This window comes from Spermophilus citellus (genome assembly GCF_964194105.1).
Source record: "Spermophilus citellus genome assembly, chromosome: 4".
Classification (NCBI taxonomy): domain Eukaryota; kingdom Metazoa; phylum Chordata; class Mammalia; order Rodentia; family Sciuridae; genus Spermophilus; species Spermophilus citellus.
Window position 1 is genome coordinate 162,246,255 of NC_138185.1, and position 19,053 is coordinate 162,265,307.

Here is a 19,053-nt window from a genome sequence, read left to right on the forward strand (position 1 = left end):
ACTCCAAGATGTACCTTCAGTATAGCCATAAACAACAACAAACTATAAGCAGGTATAGACAATTCAAGAAATGTGCCAATCTCTGTTTATCCTTTTATTTGATAGCAGTGCCTTATATCAAACTGAGAACAATTTTTTGGTTGTTTTTTTTTAAAAACAACATGCAAATTTAGGTTTGTCACTCTTAGAGGTCCAAGGTGAATGGTTTAGAATGCAGAGGTAGAATGTGGGAGAAAAGAATTTATAACTATTTTAATGGAAATTTGCGCTAGGACTTTAGCAAAGAAAACAAGTACATTTCTCCTACAGCCTTTTGATATTCTGTGTAGGCTGGCTCCCACTTCATTCTTTCTCATAGCCTTTTGCTAATGAATGCAAATGTTATATATAAGCTTCTGCAGGAAACTCTGCAGGAATACAAGCAGGGTCATAGGAGAAACTCTGCTCTGTGTTTAACGCAAGGGAGAGAAATTACTCAAGAATGTCAGCAAGCACAGAACCCTATCTAAGCTATCACACATATGGGTAGAGAGTGACAGTTCTCTTCTTGTCATATAAAAAGGATAGAATCTGGTTTTTAAATTCTATATGATTCAGTCTCTCAGTTCTTGGTCTTATCTAAACCTACCATAATTTTGACAATGTAAAGTAAAAGAGTAAACCATTACATATTTAGATTAAGTTGGCCTAAAATTTGTCTTCATTTATTGGACCTTTTATCTAAGAAGAGGATAGTTTATTAGTACAGTAAAATTATAGAAGTGGTACTTCAGATACCTGAGAGTTAACAACTATATTTGAAAAGCATTCATTTACAAATATTATGTGTATATTAAAATACATTCCCCAAATTATATTTTCACACACTATATGGAACATAATACTGTTGGGATTCCTAGTTCTTTTCTTTAAAAAGGCAAATTTTGGAATTCAGAGATGTTAAATAACTTACTCAGCATTATACAGCTAGTTAGTGGCAGAGGTAGAAATGGAATCTAAATTTCTTGAGACTAAGAGTCCACAATTCTCTGGTATCATCATAAAGCCAAGATGTTATATGTCAGAAGAGTAGTAGCACTATGGGCTGGAGTGGTCAGAGGTTTTTATGAAGGTGCAATTTTAGCTATAATTAGAAGAATGAGTGAGATTTAGATGGGAAAAGATGAGGTGTTAATCCAAACAGGGAACACTGAATGATCAAAAATAGAGAAGTAGAACCAAATAAATATAGAGAAGAAGAAATAAGTATCTACTCAGATCAGTTCAAATGATTAGAACAGGAAGTTCTAGTAGAAGGATAATGCAGGTAAATATAGTAAAAATTTGAGGCCATATTTTGAAAGGTTTTGCAATCCAGGCAGAACTATCCAATTCTGTCAAATTTGAAGCTTTTTTTTTTTTTTAGCAAAAATGACATAATAAATGATTATTTTAGAAAGATAATTGAACTGAGATGTATCACATGAGCTATGATGAAGGGGACTGGAAATAAGACCAATACAATTTATTTATTCACTGTTTTTTCAGTCACCAGTAAGTACTGATTCCTCTGAGAATCACCTGGAGATCTTATTGAAAATGATGATTGTGATTCACAAATCTGTGATGGGTTAAGATTTTGCATTTCTAACAAGCGTCCAGTTGATACCAAACTACTGATCCATTCTTTGCAGGAAGAAGCAAAAATATAATAAATCCAATCATGTGTTTACCATGAAATCTAAGCCAACTCATATGGAAGATAGGAAGTTGAAATAAATAAACATAGATCCTACCACTAAGAAATTATAGCCTAATAGTAAAAATATTTTAAAAAGTTCCCCAGCACTCAATATCATATTTGAAAGTAGAATTAAAAATAAAGAGATTAGCCAGGGCCTGGTGGGGCATGCCTGTAAACCTGACAGCTCAGGAAGCTGGGGCAGGAGGATCACAAGTTCAAAACCCGCCTCCACAACTTAGCAAGGCCTTGAGGTACTCTGCAAGACCCTGTCTCTAAATAAAATACAAGAAAAAGCAGGGGAGTGGCTCAGTGGTTAAGTGCCCCTGAGTTCAATCCCCACCAATAAAAAAGAAAGATTAAATTAACAGAAATTGTGACTTTTACCACAGAATGATGTCAGCTTTGATTTATCTTCATCTGAATAACAATACCTTGTTGAAATGGTATCTATAAGCACAAACTAAATGCCCACAAAACCAGCTATTAGGCCTCTTGCCACAATTTTATATCCCCCCTCTAACAACATTCTTTCCCCATCTTTATTCTCCATTTGCAGTCTGTTTCTTTTGACTTTGAAATAATTCTTCCTATGCTTATTCCCTAAAAATAACTCTTCCCATGGCTCACCATTAATTTTCTGTCCTTCTGTTTCTTTATGCCAAGGACTCCCAAATCTTATGTCCCTACCCTGAATGTGAACCTAGTCAAGCACAGATATTCCAAATTGTCACAGATTTTTGTGAGTTTATATTCTTTCACTGGCCAACCCATTTCTAGCTACCTTGAATATGGGATCATAGATGTCCTAGTTTTCTTTTTCCTGTGACTGGTTCAGTAACCTACTAGCCTCCTTTTTGTCCTTCTAGGCAGCATGAGCTATTACAAGGGCAAGAGTCTAAGACAAAGGAGGAAGTTTGGATAAATATATAAGTACAGAGTACTATATGTGCCAGCTAATCCAGTGAGGCCAGAATTTACTCAAGATATTAGTCATTTGGACGTATGTGCATCTCTGATTATTTTGGGGTTTTGGGTTTTGGGTTTGATTTTGTTAACAGGGATTAAACTCAGGGGCACACAACCACTGAGCCACATCCTCAGGCCTATTCTGTATTATATTTAGAGACAGGATCTCACTGAGTTGCCTAATGCCTCCCCGTTGCTGAGCCTAGCTTTGACTCAAGATCCTCCTACCCCAGCCTCCTGAGCCCTTATATAGGCTTGAAGGTGAAGACAACACTCTGTTAGGTAAAGCAGAGTGGGCGAGCAAAATAGAGAGGCTCAAAACCTCAATGTTTGGAAATCTGGGTCTTGTATCCTGAACTATGGGGCATTCTCTTCCCTATACAGATCATATTAAAGACCTCACCCCATTTTCTCTCATTGGCTGCCATATGATACCTGATTAGAATACTTTCCAGTTCCCCCCATTGTTTACTTTAGAAAACCTAATTAGAATACTGCCATTTTACTCCCATTGGTCATTTTAAAATTTGAACCTATGGCAGGAGTTGTAATGGTGATAAGTCCTCAGTTGTCATGATAATGGGATTTATTTTAAACAGGGATAGGACTGTCTCCTTGTCTTTTCCTACAGCAGCTTCTTTCTAATACTCTGTTTCTGCCATCTGGGTGTCTCTGAACCTAACAAAATGAATCCCTGAAAATTGCACAACGCAAAAGTTTTGTGACTGGGATGACCTGTTTTATATTTCTGAAGAAAAGGATCTTAGGGGAAAGAAAGAAGTGAAAATTAAAATGGATTTAAGGCAGTGGAGGAGACAGCAGGAGAGGTTCTTAATAAAGGTGCTAAGAAAGAATGTAACACAGGAAAATAATTAAATATTTTCACTGTGGAAGAAGAGAACACAAGAGGAATCTTTGGAGAAGACAGGAGAGTTCAGTTGTTGTGAAAAGCAAGGAATCCATGCCCTCCATTGCTGGGGATCTCCAAGTCACTTGCTGGTTTTGCTGAGCCAGGTCTGGGTGCCATCCTTAAATGGAAGAGAATATTTACAAAAGAAAATACATTCTTCAGAGGTAAAAGCCAACCGAGCCTTCATAGGCAGTGGCCACAGGATTGAAACAGGGCTTGGGAGACACAGTCAGGACCCACCCGTTGCATTGGTCACCCAGCAAAGGGAATGAACCGACACCATTTGCATGGGATACCACCATGGCAGAGAACTGACATCACGGGTGGAGGAGATAACTTCATTGAACCCAGCGGCGACAGTGTCTTCTTCCCTTCCCTTCTAATATCTGTCCTCCCAAGCATCAAATAAATTTATAGGAGTAAACAGTAACTCAGCAGTCAAACAGAACAAGAAGTAACATGAGCAGCATAAAAAAGCAAGGAAGAAAAGGAGTACAAACAATGAAGGACAGCCTAAATATTCAGGAGGACCTAGAGTCATCAGAAAAATGGTCATATAAAGAACTCAAGGAACACCTTAGACAGATGGAATGGAACCTTAAAGAGGATACGAGACAGCAAATCCAAACAACAACAAGTGCTGGCGAGGATGTGGGGAAAAGGGTACTCTTGTACATTGCTGGTGGGACTGCAAACGGGTGCGGCCAATTTGGAAAGCAGTATGGAGATTCCTGGGAAAGCTGAGAATGGAACCACCATTTGACCCAGCTATTCCCCTTCTCGGACTATTCCCTGAAGACCTTAAAAGAGCGTACTACAGGGATACTGCCACATCGATGTTCATAGCAGCACAATTCACAATTGGTAGACTGTGGAACCAACCCAGATGCCCTTCAATAGATGAATGGATAAAATAAATGTGGCATTTATACACCATGGAGTATTACGCAGCACTAAAAAATGACAAAATCATGGAATTTGCAGGGAAATGGATGACACTAGAACAGATTATGCTTAGTGAAGCTAGATAATCCCTAAAAAACAAATACCAAATATCTTCTTTGATATAATGAGAGCAACTAAGAACAGAGCAGGGAGGAAGAGCAGGAAGAAAAGATTAACATTGAACAGAGACATGAGGTGGGAGGGAAAGGGAGAGAAAAGGGAAATTGCATGGAAATGGAGGGAGACCCTCATTGTTATACAAAATTACATATAAGAGGTTGTGAGGGGAATGGGAAAATAAACAAGGAGAGAAATGAATTACAGTAGATGGGGTAGAGAGAGAAGATGGGAGGGGAGGGGAGGGGGGATAGTAGAGGATAGGAAAGGTAGCAGAATACAACAGTTACTAATAGGGCAGCATGTAAAAATGTGGATGTGTAACCAATGTGATTCTGCAATCTGTATTTGGGGTAAAAATGGGAATTCATAACCCACTTGAATCTAATGTATTAAATATGATATGTCAAGAGCTTTGTAATGTTTTGAACAACCAATAAAAAAATAAAAAATTTAAAAAAATAAATAAATAAAATGTTCCATCATCTTAAAAATAAATAAATAAAATAAAATAAAATGGATTTAAAAGGCTATTTTAAATATTGGGGAGCTTCTCTCTTGGGCTTAAATCTTACACATTTACCTCTTTAATGTAACAAGTGGTAATCATGCTCCAAATATACAGAATCCACTTGAGGAACTTTTTTAAAAATAAAATTCAGCATTAATTGAGTTTAAATCATTCCTAAAACTATGAATATTGAGTTGTGTTTCTACTTCAGCTTTAATACAGCTTACCAAATGCTGACTTGGACCTTGTAGCCTTTCAAGACCTAAAGAACTGGGAAATTAGAAAAAGGGTCCCCCTTCTGAAAAACAAAAGCCTGCCCCACTCAAATCATTCTTGGTTTGCTTGCCTCTGTCATAGTCTTTCTTGTGTACTGGATTTGAATTGCTTGCTCTCAACGTTGCCAATTTGTGAAGCTGCCTCTTCACATTAAAGCATGAAGTAGAAGATTAACAAGTACTGAGATAGCAAATTGAGTTCTTACAAAACTAGCACATTTAGCAGAAATTACCAAGATAGGCTTAACAGTATGGTGATTACATGGGCAAAGCCCAGTGCTTTACAATTTCCAATTTTTGAACCAAGTGTGTCCTAACTTCTTAGTGCTTATTTCCTAATGTTCTTAAAGGAATTTTCTAATCATCAAAGAGAAATTAGACTTTGATTTAATTGGTGAATTGGTCTTTATAACTGCCTGGTTTTCTTATGGAATAAACACCCTTTTGTGCTCAAAATAAAAAATTTTAATATTTAAATCAAAATAATAGATTTATTTTCTGATCACTTTGTCAGCAAACATCTCTCATTTTCTTTTGATTAACAAAGAATATTCTTCCTACCTTAACAAACTTATGTTTAATGATGAGATTCTTCATACTATGAAAGATTTTTTTAGTGGCTATTACAGTTGCCTTTCTTAATCCTTAAAAAATGCTATTATAGTTGATATTTCTGTTTCTTCTAATAATAACCTCTAGGTATTACTGTACCTCTAGAAATTATTTTCCTACCCTCACCTCATAAAAAGTAATATCCTCCAGAAAGCCTTTCTTAATTGTCCCAAACCAATTCTGATCATTCTGTCTCACTATTTGTATTTCATTTTAATTTGTTATATAATTGAATTTAATTAATGATATCAGTTTGCTTATTCATTTTTAAAATTTTTTTTCAAATGTTGTTTACACTAGCTTGTTAATTTTCAAACTGGAGGGCTGGGATTATGGCTTAGCGGTAGAGCGCTCCCCTAGCACGGGAAGGACCTGGGTTTGATCCTCAGCACCACATAAAAATAAAGGCACTGTGTTGTGTCCAAGTACACCTAAAAAATAAATATTAAAAAAAATTTTAAATAAAATTTTTTTTAATTTTTTTTTTAAAATTCAAACTGGAACCATATTCCCTTTTTTCTTTATATGACTCTTTAGCACAAGAACATCTATCGGAATTGATGAAGGACAAAATGATGACTATATATAGTATAGTTTTATTCCATACATGAAGTAGACACACAGAAAATTTTGTAATTGAGGAATTTATCCTTGACCTTTGAAGAATTAATATATATCCTAAGTTTTTTTGTTATCTTCAAATGATTAACTGTCACTGTTCCTTTTTTTTTCCTTTCTTTTTTTTTTTTTTTTTTTTGGAACTGGGTATTGACCCAAAGATGCTCTACCACTGAGCTACACCCCCAGCCCTTTGTAATTATTTTGAGATAGGGTCTCACTAAACTGCTGATGCTGGCCTTAAACATGTGATCCTCCTGCCTCAGCCTCCCAAGTAGCTGGAATTACAGACGTGTCACCGCGCCTGGTTCACCATTCCTTAATCTACAAATCCTAGAATTTTTCTCACCATTCAACTGTCGTCATCACTCATCTTAAAGTGATACAACTTACAGTTGGTGTAACAGATGAAACAGAAAACTAATTAGCAGCTGTTGTCCATCTGTGTGTTTATATTAAATATTTTAAAATAAAAATGCATTTGCATTCTGAATATGCTGTCTGAAATTTACAAATCCTAAACTTGGGTAAATGCTCTGTCTTGGTTTTGGATTTTGCAGCAGACTTCATAGTAAAGCAAAAAGAAATATATGCCAGAATCAGGATTATAGTCATTTAAGGCAGATTCAAATTTTAAAAAGCAAAAAACTCTTAATGAAGTAGGGCCCCCTGTGCAATCAGACTTGCTGATTTGCAAAGCAAAAAAAATGGTCTATAGTCTCTAAACACTATACTCTTCCTTCACAGAAACTGATTAGTCCATATAGTTTTGAGAAAGCCACATTCATTCTCTGATACATTTATTTTGAGATATACTTCTCCTTTCTCTTTCTAACTATTAAGTTTATACTTCTGAGACATGGGGACTGACTTAGAATTCTAGGAAGATTGTTACTTTTGTTTTGTTTTTAAATATATATATTTTTAGTTATAGTTGGACACAATACCTTTATTTTATTTATTTTATGTGGTGCTAAGGATCGAACGCAGGGCCTCGCATGTGCTAGGCGAGCACTCTAATGCTAAGTCACAACCTCAGCCCAAGGTTGTTACTTTTGTTGTTAGCCATCTCCCAAGTTGAAAATTAATGGCATGGCTTTAGGAAAAAAAGATACTTGTATTTTTTTTCCCCTTCACTTAAGTCAAATGATGGAATAATAATGCCCCTAATGTTCACAAAGTGAGAAAAAAAAGAGTCTGATCTAAAAGATAGTATCATATTGCAATGCTCAAATCAGTTTTTCCCTCAATGCTTCAGTCTTGATGTGCAAAGAGAATAGTATTTATGTAACTTTTAGTATTTCTATAGACTTACAATATCTTAAAATTAAAAGGAAATTCTGTTATCAACTAGTCCAGCCTTTACTCAATAGAGAAATTAAGAAAAATCCCTTCCTGGTAGCCATCAGGTTTTTGTTTTGAGGTTTGTTTATTTGTTTGTTTGTTTGTTTTGGTACCAGGGATTGAACTCTGGGGCACTTAACTACTGAGCCACATCCCATGCCCTTGTTTTAATTTGTTTTTTAATGAAAAGATTGCATTTCCTCATGAGGCAGCACATTCTCTTGTTGGATGGCTATCTAGAAAGGATGATTTTTCATGACACTGAGCCAAAGTCTTTCTTCTTGTTTCTTCCATCCATTAGTCCTAATTCTGCCCTTTGAAGCAATACCAAATAAGTTCACTCACCCTTTGCATGGTAGCCTTTCAGATATTTTAATACACGGTCCTGTTTTGCATTAATATCTTCTCAAAGAGGAAACCATGATTATGTAAATGTTAAGTAACATCTTCTGCTCCATGGTCAGACAGTATTTTCTACAGTATTGTTACAAATGTAATAACTAACTACTCTTTATTCCCAGAGCTACTACTGAGAGGTTGACTTGAATTCAGGGTTCATTCAGCACCTTTACAGAGTGGCCACAGTGTACAAAGATTTGGCAGTTTAGTCACCAAGCCTAAACGAGATGAGATGAGATGAGACCATCCTATAAGACAGATATACTTTACAGATTTACCTTTTATCACAATTTGTTGACTCTCTTTTATCCTTTTTTGTTCTTTTGACATTAAAATCCATTTTAACATTAACATTGGCACTCCTTTTTTTTTATTCATTAACATTTGCCTCGTGACTTTTTGCCCTACTTGTTATTTTCAGTCTTTTATTTCTTAAGTCTGTCCCTTATAAATCATATTAAAATGGGATTTGAGATTAAAACAAAAAATCTAATTTTTATTAGCCTTAAATTACTGTAACTCTAGCATAAAATTCTTTTTGCTTTACCCAAATGTGCTATAAATAATGCCCATGATTTTTTTTGCTTCCATCTTACTTTTTATTATGAATTATGCAACTTTATTATTTCTAACTTTCCTTTCCTCTGTTGTGGTTAGACTCAGACACTACTTGCTATCCTTTATCACCTTATTATTTTGGAAGACATGCTATATCTTCTAATTCCCTTCATGTTCTCCTTCCAATTAGTGATACTCATAATCAAATATATATTTATTCACTATTATATAAAAACAAGGTGCTGACTATATCGCTCCCACAAGATGTACTTATTTCTCTTGTGCACTCCCTGCATCAATAAGGCAGTAACATTAGAGTACTTTTACATTCCATCTCCTCCCAATCTCTCAACTTTTAGGTAATTCTGAGTAATACTTTATTTAAATGCTTTAGAATGTTTTTAATTCTAGAGTATTATTATAAGTGTTATTTTATAGTAAATCTCTATAACTTCAGGAATTCATATTGAAAACACAATTATAACTACCCAATTTATTCAATCATTAGCCATTTAGATTTAGCTATATATTTTTATAAATGAGTGAATATGTGTCTCTGAGTGTATTTCAGTACTGTTTTCTCTCCTTCTATCTTCCCCTATCTTGGGATTTCTATTTTGATTCACTTTTTTATTTATAATCACTTTTCTAGAACATTACTTGATTTGTTATGTGAATGTTTGCATTTTAACAAATATTCTTCTATCCTGACTGGTGAAAGTGTGTGACTGGGTACAGGATTTGGGGGTTGTACACCTTTATTCTGAGAGAAATGTTGATGCTAATTTACTATTTTGTAGTTTTTTATATTATAGATAAGAAGCCCAAGGCCAATATCATTTTTCCTTTGTTACTAACCAATCTTTCTATCTGGCAGCTTTTTAAGATTTAAAAGTTATTCTTAAAATTACAAAATTTTATCAGAACATGCTTACATTTGTATTTTTTCACAGTCCTTACCTGGACTTAGTAGACCTTTTCATTCTTCAAGTCCAGCTCTTTCCAAATAAATGAAATGTTCCTATTTCCCCCCCTTCTTTTTCTCCTTATTCCTGTTTGTCTTATATCAGTCTCTTGCTGTGTCCTCCAAGTTTCTTATTATTTTCTGTATGACTTCCATCTTTTTGTATTTTTATACAATCCTTGGAGATACAATACTTGATCTTCTAGACCACTAATTGAGTTTTCCATGGAGACTATGCTCACCTCTATCTACTAAATCTGAATTTTTTTTTGTTTTATAGCACCCTTCTAATGTTGAAATTGAATATCCATTAGTGTTTTTTGTGTTGTTATGATTATTGCTGTTGTTAAATTATCTCTTCTCCCAGGCTTTTATTTCATTAGGAGCTGTACTAAATGTTCTGCTTATTCTTCTAGCTTCCAGTTCTGGCTTCTTATATTCACAGTGTTTTCCTTTTTTTATTGAAAGTCCTGTTTACCCTAAGGGTTCAAGAAGCTGGTAGGGTACTTTGGACCTCATATGCATGCCATCACAGTGGTAAAGAGGATCGCAAGTGGTAAAAGGTACCTTACATAAGGGTCCAGTCTCATGAGAATCTTGCTTTTATTACATATCATATGCCTGGGGAAAAAATGCACATCACTTCTGATTAGGGAGGGAATAAAACAAACATGAGGAGGTAGAGGTGTGATTCTAGCCAGTTCTGCCACTTATTGCTTTGACTAGATTTTAATATGCTACTTTGCCTATCTGAATATCACTTTTTTTTCTATAAAATGGATATAATAATACTCAGTTTACTTCATGGATTTACTCTGAGGTAATAAGTGAAGATCTAGTATGCAACATAAATGAAGTTATAGATCATTTTAAGTGCTGACAGATCTGCATCTGTAGCACCCATGATCTTTGACCAGATCCTCAAACACCAAAGTATATAGCAGAAAGTAGAGTGAGAGAGAGGGACAAATAAGAACAGAGAAGAGCAGGACCCAAATAAAAGGCCCAGCTGTGATGATGGACAAGATAACCTTTCCAACTTCAGAGTCAATGACTATTAATCTCCTGGCCACAGAGTAGAAAGTAGCACTGAGCATACTCTTTGAAACATGGTATATTATAGTAAAGATTGTGAACAAAATCCCTTCTAATTTATTTCTGCAAATTAGAAAATTTATGTGGACAGTTGTTGACTCCACAGTTTTATAAAATAGGAAAAAACTTTCTGGATAATATGAAAATAATGAATTTTTGAAAATCACTGATAAATTTGTTTATTTCTAATAAAGAACCATACTTTATCCACCTACAAAGACTACTAGTACCATGATGATATACATATCATGGCTTCTTTGTTTCTATTGGCTTTACAGTAATCCTAATAGAATCAATGTTATAAATTATATATTTTGAGTTTAATGAAATTAGTTAATGTATCTTTGTAATGGCAGAAAATCGTATTTTATTGATAATATTCATTAGCCATTCACCCGAACCACAGTCTACATGGTGCTTTCCCCACTTACTCCATTGTTTATTCATTTGGCTCAATTCAATGATAACGTGATCCAGAAAGGCAAGGAGTCCAGAACTCTGAGCATCAGGAACCTATTGTATGTATATCACATAGTGCTTCCATACAATATATTGATTTTGCCTTTCTTTTTCCCTAAAGCAAAATTAAAAGGATTAATGAGAAATATGTTCAAAATACTTGATTCAAAAATACTTTCAATATACCCATTATTCAGTATGATTCTTCGTAGATATTTGCCCAAACAGCTAATTTCAAATCTATACCATGAATTTTTTTAAAGTTTCTAATTTTATACATAGATTTTACTTTCAGGGAATAGCTGGGTAATTTTGTGGTTGCATAAACAATTAACTGAATGACTCGAAAGGGTCCCTATATTGGTAGGCTGGACCTTATGTGAGCCATTTTTCAAACTTTTACTTTTGTTCCTTCTCCTTGGGAGATTACTTCCCAGAGCCAGAACAATCCCAGTATACACTTGGACATGCCAATCTAAAGGACAAGGAAATTTTACTCATATCCTGTAGTAAATGAAACTATTCAAACTCGATGTGGCCTATCTTGCCCTTTGGACTTTCCACATGATACTCTGTGAATGTATTTACATCCCAATCTAAGATTTTCTTCTGTTAGTCATAGGTATTCTCCAGAATAAAAACTTCCCAGGTGCTAAAGTTGTATTTTTCCAGGTTGTTGTGTATGTACATGTGCTTAACTTCTGTTTTAGTCAGCTTTGTTGCTGCTGTGACGAGAAGACCTGACAAAATTCTAGAGGAGGAAAAGTTTATTTGGCACTCACAGTTTCAGAGGTCTCAGTCCATAGATAGCCAATTCCAGTACTCTGTGCCCAGGGTAAGGCAGAACATCTGAAGAAGGATGTGGAAGAGGAAAGTTGCTCAGGACATGACAATCAGTAAGCAGAGAGACTAAGCTTTGCTCACCAGAGACAAAATATGTACCCTAAAGGCATTCTTCCAATGACCCATCTTCTCCATCCACATCTTACCTGCCTACAGTTATCACCCAGTTAATCCCTATCAGTGGATTAATGTACTTATTAGGTTAAGGCTGTCATGCAATTATTCCAGCTATAAACTTTCTTGCATTGTCTCCACTTAAGCTTTTGGAGGATACTTCATATCTAAACCATAACAACTTCTGTCAGTTCGACAGCAATAGTAACGGCAACCTCTATGTTTTCTTTAAAACTTAATTTGCTCAAGGTACTATTCTAAGTGCTTTATATGTTATGCTATTAAGTCCTCATAACAATTCTATTATCCCTACTTTACTTAGAGAAAAATGAGGCAAAGAGAAGGTAATCAACTTGTCCAAGGTTTGACATCTAGCAAGTAGTGATGCCAGAATTCAAGTTCAGGCAGTCTGACTCTAGAGTTCATGGTACTAATCTCTGTGCTATGCCACCTACCAACTAGCTTATCTCATAAAGTCTATGAAGGTTGTATATTTGATAGATATTAGGTTCCTCTTCTCCCCTCTCATGCCTGTATAAAAAAATAAAATGATATTCTTGTTATAGTTCTTACCATCTGTAGTCCCTGACTTTCCTTCTTCCTCTCTTACTAAGTTGTGCATTAAAGTGAGGGGACATTAAGCTTCACAGTCATGAGAAATTTGGAAAAACATATGCTGTCTCATTTAGAGATCACTTGATTTCAAATAACAGTCTGTTGAAGTCAGCTTTACAGAAGAGGGACTTCAGATAATGGGAGGATAGAGAGTTATCTCATGGAATTCAAGAGCAAAAATACAGCTCAGCCTCAAGAGGGACTAAAAGCAGAAACTAGAAAACCAGAAGCCAATATCATTTCCTTTTCAGATGACCATGTTAGATATCTATGGAGCAGAAGGGAAAAGAAGTCAAGTAATATAAAGGGAAATACCCTCTCCTCTATCTTAGAAGTTCTCAGAAAAACAAGAGACTGAACATGTAGTCCTCAAAGACACTTTTTCTATACTCCATCAGTTAAAGGGAAATTCTAGGTTCAGGTCACATTGCCCAGGAACTTTATTTGGATTTAAAGTAGTTTAACAGTTCCTTTCAGCTGCGCTCTGCCATCCAGTCCCTCCTTAAGTTCTGATTTTGTTTATTTTCACTTCATGAATCCCAAGATAGGGATGTTTTACAACCCTCCTAACATGCAATAATGAGGACCTTCATCTTTTTCATCTCTTTCCCCAGGCCTTTCATATATGTCATCAAAGGGCCTGGTGCACTGGCCTTTTCTGCTGACAGTCAGGAATGTGCTTAGTATCAATCCCTAAGATTCATCCTGAACTTTTACCCTCTCAGAAAAGTTCATTACAGCCTCTGCCTTCCTTATCCTTTTTCTTTTTTTTTCTCTCTACCTTTTCTTTTCCCAATAAATACCTATGGGCTCTTCATATTTCTAGGGATTCCCCCTCTATTTCCTGTTAGATGAACTCCTTGTTCTTGGATGTAAGGGCCCTGTAAAATCATACCTTACCCTGTCTAAACCAGTCATTTCCAGACAAGTCTGTTACTCTAGTCAAACCATCATCCACATCAACCTAGGTAACAGAAGAGATTTAATCACTGTTCCAGCTCTTGATAGTGCAGATCCTCTTGCATACAAAGCCCTTTCCTATTCATGCCCATTTATCAAAATCCAGTCCATTTCTCAGGGGCTCACTTAAGTCACTCCCTCTAATGAGACTTATAGGATCTTTCCAACATCTAGCATGACTAACTATCCTGGTTTGCCTGGGATTTGCGAAGACATGTGACTTTTAGCACTGAAACTAAGATATTCCTAGACAATCCAAAACTGTTAGACATCCTATAACACCACACTGGCTCCCCTCATTGGACAGCCTTGCTGAGACGAAAGCACTGTGAAAGCACCAGTAGTCACTACTTGAACATTTACAAGATCCTTTTTCCACAATAAGACGAATGCTTCTATTGATCAGAGACACTTTTGATTTTCACTTCATGCAAAATCTATTGCTGTACTCATGGTAATGCCTACTCAGTGAATAAGGTGGTTCAGTTTTAAGTTGGCACTATATCTAATATGTATTATTAATTTATTTGTCTTTATTTTTTCCAGCCCAGATGACTTACTCAATGCCTTGAATGAGGGTATCAGTCGTGCTGATGTCATCATCACATCGGGGGGCGTATCCATGGGGGAAAAGGTATGAAAAATGGGCTCATAAAGATCTATCCCCTTTAACATTCTTGCCTACGGTCATTTAACTGTGGTCTGGTATTTTTAACCAGTCCCCCATAAAGATGAAAGCCATGGGCCTTCAGAAATTACTTGTCTCTACAAAAAGAATACAGTGCACATAGGTCAGAGAGCATACCTCAGGAACAGCCTAGAGAATCTTGCAACTTGCAGAATGCTTTTTTGGTTTTTTGGTTTTTTGGTTTTGTTTTTCTTTTTCCCTGGAGACCTCTGTTTTTTGTTTGGTTGTCATGAATTTTAGTATATTAGGACTTCCTTTTTGTATGATATTTATGCCCAAGGTAAAGCTCCAATGTCTTCCCTTCTACTCAGTTTTTTTTTTTTTTTAGGTGCTAGAGATTGAACCTGGGGCCTATGCATGCACTAAACCTATAAGCTGCACCCCAAGACGTCCACTTAAATTAAAACATGATCTCCCAGAGCCAACCACATATCTCACCACATATTTATTGCAGACCTTACAAGATCCTATAGCTTACCTTCCCAGAAGTGAAAGAAAGAAAAAACTAAACACTCCTTTTGCCCTTCTTTTAATAATAATGTAATGAATATATGTATAAATACATGAATATGTATGATTTCTTGGGGCTAAGTATATGTGTACATGGTATGTGCTTAGTCCTATAAAAATCCCAATTTGAATATTTGGGCGTCATTAAGTTTATATATCTTAATGAAATGTGTTAGCTGTGATGATTATTGGATCCGTGAATAATGGTCTCCACTCCTCATACTGGGAATTGAACCTCGGGCCTCACACTTGCTGAGCTATATTTTCAGCCTTTTTTATTTTATTTTGAGACAGAATCTTGCTAAATTGCTCAGGCTGGCTTCAAACATGTGATCCTCCTGCCTCAGCCTCCCAAGTAGCTGGGATTAAAGGCATGCACCACCATACCCAGCCTGAATGTTATTAAAGTAAAATATTCTTTACTGCAATAACCAACGTATGTTTTTGCTCAAAAATATTTCAGATCACAGAATGTTTTGCCAGTTTATAATTCCTTCCCATTGTTTTCTTTTATCTCATATTAATCTTAAACTGAAAATTATAACAAGATTCATATTTTTAAGAATATGATTTATTTTAAGCTGTATTTTACATGTAGTATATATTTAGCATTTATACACTTGTTCTTAGTCCCTGCCCACTGTAGTTACAAAACTGCCTAAATTTATAATCTGCCTCTTTAGACAGTGAACTTTAAGAGCAAATGTTAGAATTTGAGAGCATTGGCTTTGAAAGCAAATTCAGAATTCAATACCCTGAACAAGGAATTACTAACTTCCATTCACAAACTTTCATGATAGAGTATTTGAGAACAGCACTTGCTACCAAAAACTAGAGGAAAAAAAAGAATCTCAGTTCAAGAGTACAATGTCAAATTACATTCAGGTGTGAGAATATTGAAGCGTAGGTAAGTATTCTCAGATAGGTGGCTGGGTTAGTGTTTCCTCCAAGTCTCCCAGAAGTCTTTAGCTCCAAGTAGAGCCAGTTGCTTCGGACTATAAAAAATAATTTGCAGCTTGTCTATTTTCATTACTACGAGATTGCTCTCAGTATCACAAGAACATATCCTGAAGCCAGGATTATTTATATGACAAATTTGTTATTTTCAGGGATTGTTTCATATAGGGTTTGTCTTAATTTCTAATGAATTTAATTGTGGGATAATACTTATTTGACAGATATAAAGTTTGTCTTTTCTACTACTTCTAGAGAGGCAAGAAGGTTATAGCACACATGGGCTTGGCAGTATGGCTCAACCTTAGAAAGGACAGAACACTTGTGAACCTAACCTTCCTCATTATTGTTAACAAAGATGTCAGTTATCCTAGGGATTTGCTTACAAATAAACTACAAGTAAATAAGGCCAACATAATAAAGTATATTGGTTTTATTTATGTTATATTCTGTGCAGTTAGACACTTATGCTACACCTTTAATTTACTAAGAGAGAGATTTTAGGACCTGGGCCTGCCAAAGTATGCCCTAGGAGCTTATAATTGTCTTTATTACCTTCTGAACTACAATGAGATGATAGAGGAATCAGGAAGAAAGAAGTAAAACATGAAGCAAACTCCTGCCAATTATATTCCCAAAAAGAAATTCATTGTACTTTGGTAGCAGAAAGAAAAGCCTGAAAACCAGTCACTGAAAAGACAGGGAAATAAACGAAGATCCAGAGGCATTATGTAGAAGACACACATGAATCTTAAATGTAAAAATTTAGGTATGCAAGAAATTTATTTGATTAAATTGTACTCTAATCACCTATGCAACAGAACTGGCAGGAAATTTTATTTAAGCCACAACTGAGACCCACTTCCTCCAAGAATTATGCCAAAGAATCTGGAGGGGCTCAAGCAGCATGAAAGCATCAGGGAAACACATCTGGTCTAGTCTACACTGTAAATGTCCAGAGTGTTCTTACGTGCCCTTCAATCTCAGGTCTTTGCTTCTTTGGGCCATGCTACCAGCATTAGGATGGTGAGGAGGTGGGGAGCCTCAGGAAAGCCAGCTTCTTTCCTTCAGCCATCTCTTCTGAAGTCTGGCCACCTCCCCAGCAAATGACCTGCTAAGCAGAGTGGAAGGAGAGGCCCCTGCTGCTTGCAGAACCCACAGAATTCTGTCCTCTTCCCTGCCAAGAAGAAATGCCTCTTCCACCATTGCTTATTGCTTCTCTACAGATCTTCTCATCCCGCCCCCACACAGCTTTTTCACAGTTTTCATCTTTATACAACACTGAAAGTTTTCAGTTAAATTTAAATAATAACTGATTTTTGCCTTGAAAACTAAAGAATCATATGCATTACTGTAAGTTGTTCACACCCTACAAAATGATAAAATAGTTCAAAGATAATGAAATATGCCAGAAGGATACCTAAATTGACAGCAGTAATCTTTTTTGCCCATTTCAAAGTCTCTTACTTTTGCCCAACAGTGTCTCCACCACCCAGATGATCAGAGTATCTCAGATATTATTATTGAACACAAAAAAGGGTTAATCTCAGTAGGTTTAGCCAGATTTGAACACAAGAGTATTAATTGACCATATAAGCCTTCTTTTTTTTCCAAATCTAGAGCAATGCAGCCACAAAAATGTTTTAAACTAATTACCAATATCCCAAATAAATATACACAGTAAAATCTTCCTTACACTTCATTCAGTCCTATGTCTTCTTGTTCTGTTAGCTCTTGGGTTAGCAGTTTAATTTTCATGAAACTATCTGCTTACAAACAAAAGAGCTCTGGAATTCCTGATTCAGTCCACTGCTGTGGAATAAAAGTTATCCAAAGTTTATCAATACAGAAACTGTATCCAAGAGGCTATTCTTTGAAATGTCTGTAGTTTAGTGTACCTATTATAGTCCTTTTCAGTAGTGCACTGAATCTGTCTTGTCCCAGACACATATTATCAACTTGCTTATCATAGCCTTCAGACAAACATTAGAATAAAACAAACTTTCTATAGATAATGAATTCTCAATGACTGTTTAATTTGCCAATAAGTAAAACTGTGTATTGGGATATATTTTATAACTCGGTGTGTGTGTGTGTGTGTGTGTGTGTGTGTGTGTGTGTGTGTGTGTGTTTTCTGTTTTTGCAGTGCTAGGGATCAAATGCAGAGCTTCATGCATGCTAGAAAAGTGTTCTGCCACTGAGCTAATCCCCAGCCCAATTTCATAAATGTTTTGCTCACTGTGTCCCTGAGACAAAAACAGGGAGGACGTTGTCAAATCTCCAGAGACTTTCCATAAAGCAAACAATTTGAAAATCTTCATATTATTACAATTTTACCTATATGAATCTAACCTAGGGCAGACTGAGCATATCTTCTCAGATAAGACAGTTCTTAAAATAGTAGCACATCAAACAAGCCTAATTATTTCCAGCATCTTTTTTTGTTGGTTTATTTTATTTATTTTGTAGTTGGACACAATACCTTTATTTCACTTATTTATTTATTTTTTATGTGGTGCTGAGGATCGAACCCAGGGTCTCACACATTCGAGGCAAGCACTGTACCGCTGAGTCACAACTCCAGCCCCGCTCCAGCATGTCTTCTTATGAGAAAACAAACCTGTGATTTTTCTGGTTAAGAATTCTTTTTCTTTTTTCCCCTACTGGGGATTAAACTTAGGGTGCTTCACCACAAGGCTACATCCCTGGCCCTTTTCATTTTTTATTTGAGACAGGGCCTTGCTAAGTTGCTGAGGCTGGCCTAGAACTTTCAGTCCTGCCTCCTGCCTCCTGCCTCAACCTCCTAAATTACTGGGATTATAGGCATGCACTACCACACCCAATTTATCTAGGAAATTTCAAAGATTTTAGAT

At 35.9% G+C, this 19,053-nt stretch overlaps 1 protein-coding gene across 4 annotated transcripts in view; it reads left to right on the top strand.

The window, feature by feature from the left end:
* The window catches only part of GPHN (gephyrin), a 612,413-nt gene that overhangs the window by 563,640 nt on the left and 29,720 nt on the right, over positions 1–19,053 (top strand). For all 4 annotated transcript variants that reach the window (XM_081290454.1, XM_081290455.1, XM_081290456.1 and 1 more), the window contains one exon: positions 14,575–14,662. In XM_081290454.1, coding sequence (XP_081146580.1) covers positions 14,575–14,662 — 88 coding nt within the window. The remainder of the gene's footprint in view (positions 1–14,574; positions 14,663–19,053) is intronic.